Source organism: Nicotiana tomentosiformis, chromosome 5 (assembly GCF_000390325.3).
Source record: "Nicotiana tomentosiformis chromosome 5, ASM39032v3, whole genome shotgun sequence".
NCBI classification, from domain to species: Eukaryota; Viridiplantae; Streptophyta; class Magnoliopsida; order Solanales; family Solanaceae; genus Nicotiana; species Nicotiana tomentosiformis.
This window is the reverse complement of record NC_090816.1, coordinates 63,602,722-63,610,525: the sequence shown is the minus strand read 5'-3', so window position 1 is coordinate 63,610,525 and position 7,804 is coordinate 63,602,722. Positions and strand designations below refer to the sequence as shown.

Sequence of the window (7,804 nt, the reverse complement as noted above, 5' to 3'; positions counted from 1 at the left end):
ATTCGGCCTCTTCTCCTCCTCATCTACACTTTCCACTAGATTCAGATACGTTGCTTTCTTGGTTTCCACTTTTCCTTGCACCTCTCCATTCCACCACTAGTCTCCCTTGTGACCACCAGAGTAAACCTTTAAGACCCCTAATACCTCTCTCGCGTCTTCCCTAATGCACTATGCAGTCGTGGTCCACATAGTGCTTGGGTCCCCTTCCCCAAGCCCCCATAGTCACCATCTTGACCCCCAACTCCTGTGCTTTAGCTTCCGTCAAGTCTCCCTACTTGATCCTATGTTGGCTAAATATCGCCCTCTTCCTCCTCTTCCTCGTGATCACAAGGTCCATGGCCAAGAGCCTATGAAGGGTCGAGAGGTTATCACTCGGGATAACCTTGCAATCCATGCAAAGACATCTATCGGACTTTCTAAAGAGTAAATAATCAATCTGAGTCTCGGCCACCAAACTCCATAAGGTAACCAAGTGCTCCCTCTTCTTCTGGAAACTTGAGTTTGCTATCACCAAATCAAATGCAATAGCAAAGTCCAGCAGAGATGTTCCTCCTCTGTTTCTATCTCCAAAACCAAAGCCATCATGCACATCATCATACCCCCTAGGCATCGCTCTAATGTGGATATTGAAATCTCCTCATATGAAAAGCTTCTCGGTATGCGGGATACCATGCACTATCTCATCCAAATCCTCCCAAAAATGCCTCTTGACTTCCTCATCCAAGCCTGCTTGGGGTGCGTACGCACTGATTATGTTCAAAGTAAAACCTCCAACAACTAGCTTAATAGTTATCAGCATGTCATTCACCCTCCTAACCTCCGCCACTAGTTCACGGATGTCCTTATCAACCAAGATACCTACCCCGTTCCTGCCCCCCACCCTCCCAGAATACCAAAGTTTGAAACTGCCCACATCACGCGCCTTATCTCCTACCCACCTAGTCTCTTGTACACAAGCTATATTAATCTTCCTTTTGTCGAGAAACTTTACTAACTCTACAGATCTTCCAGTTAAAGTTCCTTTGATCCAAGACCCCACTCTCAGCCTAGTAGCTCCCTTAGCCCTCTTACCCCTTACCCCTTACCCCGCGTTGACACCCCCGAGGACAAGACCTTACCCTACCATCATTCACCAAAGCCACTATAATCTAGGAGTCACTACACAAGGACTATCCCGAAAATAAGCGATAAAAATAAAATGAATTGCCGAAATATAATCTACCACTAAAGGTCGCAAAACGGGTGAAGAAATAAAATAAATGAACTAACGGGAACTATAATCTACAACTAAAGGTTAGAACAATAGGTGAAGAAATAAAATAAAGAAACTAAAGGAACCTGGATTGCAGCCCTTGAAGTTGACGGAAATCTGGCCGACGGTGATGGATTGCGATGAGCTGAAGCAATACTCTATGTATTTCTCGTTTAAATAGAAAGAATAAACTTCGAATATTTTGTGTTTTCTCTGGAATTAGACCAACCACGAAATCTGAAAGTGGACCAAAATGAAAAGAACCCTAAACTTTTTCTGCCTCTCTTCTCCGAAATTTGGAATTCGCCGGTGTCTGAGGGATTTACTAGCAAGAATTGACCAATACTCATATACATAAATTAAAATAATAATAAAATGGAATTCTTTACTCAAAATACACAATACTTATATTTTGTGTTTCTCTTTTTAAGATTTTCATGTGCTACGAGCTCCTTGATTATCTATACCTTTTTTTTTTTCTTTTTTTTTTTTGTCAGAATCACATGCAAAATACTCCAAAGAAAGAAAAGAATTACTTGAAAAAACAATGCTAAACATATATATATGACATAAATGATTTGGAGTATTTTGCATAAAATATTATATTTCTTTATTTGGAGTATTTTGCATGAGATTCTGACAATAAAAAAAGGTAAGGATAACCAGAGAGATCTTGAAACAATAATGCTATCAATTTGAATGAAAATCTTGAAAAGGAAAATAAAAATTACAATTATCGTTTATTTCGGGGATGTAACAACTCGGCTGTATTTGAGTCATGTTGCCTTATTTGGTGTTTCCCGTACACTTGATTGTCATTTTTGTGACTTGCGGGGATGGTTGGTTTGGTTTCGGGAAGGCTTTGGAGTGAATTAGAACACTTAGTTTTATTGTTGGAAGCTTAAGTTGTAAGACTTAACCAAGGTTTAACTTTTATGTAACCGACTTCAGATTTATGATTTAATGGTTTTAATATATTCGTATGTGATTTTGGACTTAGGCGTGTGTTCGGATTTAGATTTGGAGGTTCCTAGGGTGTTTTGGCACTATTTGTCGAAAGTTGGCAATTTAAAGGTTTGGAAAGTTCACTAGTTTGACCGAGAGTTGACTTTGATACTATCGGGTTCGGATTGTTGTTTTGGGATTAGGAAAAGGTCTGTATTGTCATTTGGAACTTGTGTGCAAAGTTTAGTTACTTTCCGAGTTGGTTAGGCATGAATTGAACGCTTGGTTGTGAATCTTTGAAGTTCTTGAACTTGAAGGCATGCTACATGTGTTTTGGTGCTTGATTCGTCATTATAGATGTTATTTTGATGTTTTGAGCTAATGAGCGAGTTCGTATAAAGTTTATATACTTGTATGGATGTTCGTAGTAGGGCCTAAGGTGCTCGTGTGAGTTTTAAATTAGTTTCGGATTGATGTTGGAAGTTGAGAATTTTGCTGGTGGTGCAGACATAGCATTTGCGGTGTTCTGCTTGCATTTCTGAGGTCCACATTTGCGGACTTTGGATCGTATTTGCGATAGGTGGCTGAGTTCACAAATGGCGCAATTGAGATGTATGCTTTTGCGAAGGGGGCTTCGTATTTGCGACGATTGGCACATTTGTGACGATCCTGGTCGCATTTGCAAGATCTGCTACTCAGGGACCCAGTTTGCATTTGCAATCCTTTTCTCGCATTTGCGAACCCCTGGTCGCAAATGCGACAGCTGCAACTGGTTTTTATTGAGGGATTTCGGAATTTAGGCTCATTATCTCATATTTTGAACCCTTGACTTGGGAGAGGCCATTTTGTCTTAGATATTTCCATACAAGGCTTTAGGGTAAGTAATTTTTACAGATTTCTAGTATTATTTCAAGAATCTATATGGATTATTAACACTCAAAACATGGAATATTGTGGGAAAATTGGGGATATTTCTACAACTTACAATAGCATACCCAGTGTATTCCCACAAGTAGGGTCTGGGGAGGGTAGTATGTACGTAGACCTTACCCCAACCTTGTGAAGGTAGAGAGGCTATTTCTGGAAGACCCTCGACTGAATAAAACAAAATTACAGCAGTTATAACAAAGAACTATGGAAATCGAGATAGTAGGCATGGCCAGAAACAAAATAAAAAGGAAGCAGAGGATACATCATGTAATAATATCGATCTAAAAATAGGGAACACGAGGATAACACTAGTACTACAACTATAGAAGGAAATACATATTTGGAAAGGAAAGACTCTCGGCTACTTACTAACCTACAACCCTAATTCTCGACCTCCACACCCTCCTATCGAGGGTCATGTCCTCGGTAAGCTGAAGATGTGCCATATCATGTCTAATCACCTGTCACGACCCAAAATCGTAACCCATCGTGATGGCGCCTAACACACTTTCCACGCAAGCTGGACATAACAATAAAGAACAAAAATAATGGAATTTACATAAATAACACAAGTCTGAAACCTCAATATAACAAAATACTTCTAATACATGATAAATCCCCTAGAACTAGTAAATACAGAGTCATGAGCTCTACAACAGAATACAAATCTGAAAGCTAAATAAAAGTATTGTCTGAACTAAAAATAATAGTACATAAGAAAAGATATGCCAAGACTGCGGGCGAGAATGCAGCTCTACCTTATCTCTTGATACTCAGCTCAACAAGCAACTCAGTTACTGAAGACTGGTCCCGACACCTAGATCTACACAATTAAGTACATAGTGTAGCATGAGTACAACCAACCCAATGTACTCAGCAAGTATCATAACTAACCTCGGCGAGGTTAAAGAAGTAAGAATTATAAATGATACTTGCTTTTCATCAATTTAACAAGTATAGAATAATTATGTGATCAAGTCATAAAGCATAGAAATAACCCTATGTGTGTGTGTTCACAATTACTCAAGTCTGTTCAGTCAATGATGCAGCATATAGGGATGATATGCAAATAAATCAGGTAGTTAAGCATGAAAATTGCAAGTAAAGATTAAATGCAAAATCCAAAACAAACACTGGCCAGACTTTCCTCAATAAATCCATATCCGTACCAAACCACTGATTAGTTTTCCTCAAATCCGCGTGTATTCCATCAAGAAAGAAACATGATAAGGTGACCCTTGGGGGATGGATCCATATCCACACGCATGCACGGCAAATTCAATATGCTACCAGCCTGACATGGTCATAGGCTCAATATCATATTCCACCTGGCATGGTCACATGCATAACAGTACAATCTGCCCGGCGTGATCACATGCATAACAGTACAATCCGCCCGGCGTGGTCACATACATAACAACACAATCCTTCCGGTGTGGTCATAGGCATAACAACAAACATGCATAACAATACAATCCTCCCGGCGTGTTCACAAGCATCCAGTCCAAATCATATCACATAGAAGCAAATATAAAAGAATACATGTATATGATGAATGAATAATAGATCTCATGCTCCTATACTGGTATAAATGACATGCTAAAGTGTAGTCATGTCCAAGGTGTGCTATCATAGTTCAAATCAGCAATTTCACCACAGAAATAACAATCACCAAGTTCATTCAAGGAATTATCCTCTGTGTAACCTCAAACATGGCTCAAATAATTAATAACAATGTTATAAATATGAGAAACATCATACCTTAAAGCTTAACAGTCAGTTCTAGGCTTATCATAGCCTAAGCACTGCCCCGAACATGGATAAATACCCTGGTGCCCGCACATGGGCTCAAACCCCACACATATATGCACCCATAGCACGTAGCTATCACAAATAATTCAGGCAACTAGTGTCTCAACCAAGTTTAGGTAATATTCTTACTTCAAGAAGGCCAAATTACTCCTCTAATAAGCCTTTCCCGTGTGTATCAACCTCCAAACAAGCCAAATCTAGCCAAATCAACTTAATATAAGCAACAAAAGCCATAGGAATCGAATCCAAATGATAAAGCTATGATCTCTAACCAAAATCTAAATGTCAACCCAAAAAGTCAACCCTAGGCTCGCACCTTGGAACCCAAAAAAATTCATAAATTCCGAACACCTATTCGATTACGAGTCCAACCATATAAAAATTATCCGATTCCGACCTCAATTCGACCTTCAAAACCCCATTTTATATTTAGGAAAGTTTTTACTAAAATTCTCATTTTCTCCAATTCAAATTACCAATTAAATGATTTAAAAAGATGGAATCATGAATAATGGACAAATCCGAGTCAAAAACACTTACGCCAATCTAAATTGTGAATATCCCCTCCAAAATCGCCCAAATCCGAGCTCCCCAACTCAAAATATGCTAAAATGATCCAAACCTTCGAAATAGAGTAGTACATAGTCTGCCCAAGCATTACCCTTCATGATCGAAGAAAAGCCTTCACGATCGCGAAGAACAAAATCTCTAGCTGCCCAAATCCTCCTTCGCGAACGCAACACCATAGTACCTGAGGCCCAACCCTATGGTGTTGCGTTCGCGAAAGTGGATTTATCCAAATTTTCAACTTTCCAACTTTCTCCAAAAAAGCCTCAAACCAACCTCGAATCTCCAAATCCTATTCCGGACATAAGCCTAAGCCCAAATTCATCATTTGGAGCTATCAGAACCATCAAAACTCCATTTTGGAGTCGTCTACACAAAAGCCAAACTCCAGTTAACTCTTCTAACTTAAGCTTCCAACCTTGGAACTAAGTGTCTCACTTCACTCCAAAACATCCCCAAAACCAAACCAACCACCGCGGCAAGTAACATAACCACAAATGAACATAGAATAAGCAGTAAATAGGGGAACGGGACTACAATACTTAAAGCGACTGGTCGGGTCGTTACATTCTCCTCTCTTACACAAGTGTTCGTCCTCGAATGGGTCTAGAATCATACCTGGAGTCTTAAATAGGTATGGGTATCTGCTCTGCATATCCCGTCTCATCCTCCCAAGTAGCCTCCTTGACTGGCTGACCTCTCCAACAAAATTTCAATGATGCTATATTCTTCGACGTCAATATCCCGAACCTTCCTATCAGCATAACTCTTATGTTTGGGTTATGTTGTGCGAAGCCGCTCCTGGATCACGTTCACCTTCTCCAAGGCATCAAGGACCAAATCAGTTAACAACAACCTAGCCTCCCCAGGATCAAACCAACCGACCGGAGAATGACATTTCCTCCCATATAAGGCCTCGTAAGGAGCCATCTGAATACTCGACCGAAAGCTGATGTTGTAGGCAAAATCTTCTAATGGAAGAAACGGATCCCATGAACCTCCAAAATCCATAACACAAGCATGTAACATATCCCCCAAGATATCAATAGTGCGCTCAGACTGCCATTCGTTTGAGGGTGGAATGTTGTACTCAACTCAACCCATGTGCCCAAATCTTGCTACACTACTCTCCAAAACTGCAATGTGAACTGCGTTCCTCAGTCAGAAATGATAGAAATGGATACGCCATGCAAGTGGATAATTTCCCCGATGTAAATCCGAGCTAACCGCTACAAAACAGGAAGTCATCACAGGAATAAAGTGTGCGGACTTAGTCAACCGGTCCACAATAACCCAGACTTCATCATATTTCTTCAAGGTTCATGGTAAGCCTACCAGAAAATCCATAGTGATGCGCTCGCACTTCCACTCTAGTATCTCTAATCTCTAAATCAACCCTCCCAGTTTCTGATGCTCATACTTCACCTGTTGACAATTCAAACATCAAGAGACATATGCAACAATATCTTTCTTCATTATCCTCCACCAATAGTACTGTTTCAAGTCACGGTACATCTTCGTGACACTTGGGTGAATGGAATTGCACGAGTTGTGAGCCTCCTCAAGTTTCAAATCTCTCAACCTATCCATATTTGGAACACAAATTTGGCCTTGAAGCCACATAACACTATCATCACCAATCACAACCTCCTTGGCAACACCCCGTTGCACCGTGTCCTTTAACACCAACAAGTGAGGATCATCAAACTGGCAAGTGTTGTTATGATCCAACAATGATGATTGAGCCACAACGTAAGCAAGAACTCGACTAGGCTCTGAAATATCCAATCTCACAAATTGATTGGCCAAATCCTTAACATCCATGGCTAGTAGCCTCTCTACTACCGGTAAATATGTCAAATTTCCTATACTCTCAACCTTTCTACTCAATGTATCAGCCATCACATTGGCCTTCCCGGATGATATAATATGGTGATATCATAGTCTTTCAACAACTCTAACCATCTTTTCTGCCGCATATTAATATCCTTCTGCTTGAACAGGTGCTCGAGACTCCGATGGTCGATATAGACCTCATAATGAACACCGTACAAATAGTGCCACCAAATCTTAAATGAGTGAACAATAGCTGCCAACTCTAAGTCATGCACAGGGTAATTCTACTCATGACCCTTCAATAGCCGAGACGCGTAGGCAATCATCCTACCGTCCTGCATCAACACCACGCCAAGCACAATATGCGTGCATTATAATACACAATGTACGATCCCGAACATGTAGGCAACACCAACACTAGGGTTGTAGTCAATGCAGTCTTGAGCTTCTGAAAACTACCTC

The 7,804-nt window shown here is 40.3% G+C and overlaps 1 protein-coding gene across 1 annotated transcript; it reads right to left on the bottom strand.

The window, feature by feature from the left end:
- Positions 1 to 6,949: 6,949 nt before the first annotated feature.
- LOC138892474 (uncharacterized) lies at positions 6,950 to 7,408 on the bottom strand. The gene has a single exon (XM_070176193.1). The coding sequence runs from the start codon at positions 7,406 to 7,408 to the stop codon at positions 6,950 to 6,952; it is 459 nt and encodes a 152-aa protein (XP_070032294.1).
- Positions 7,409 to 7,804: the final 396 nt, after the last annotated feature.

Excerpts from the sequence above, each read along its gene's own strand:
- LOC138892474 (XM_070176193.1), bottom strand. The coding sequence starts at position 7,408 with ATGGCTGATACATTGAGTAGAAAGGTTGAGAGTATAGGAAATTTGACA.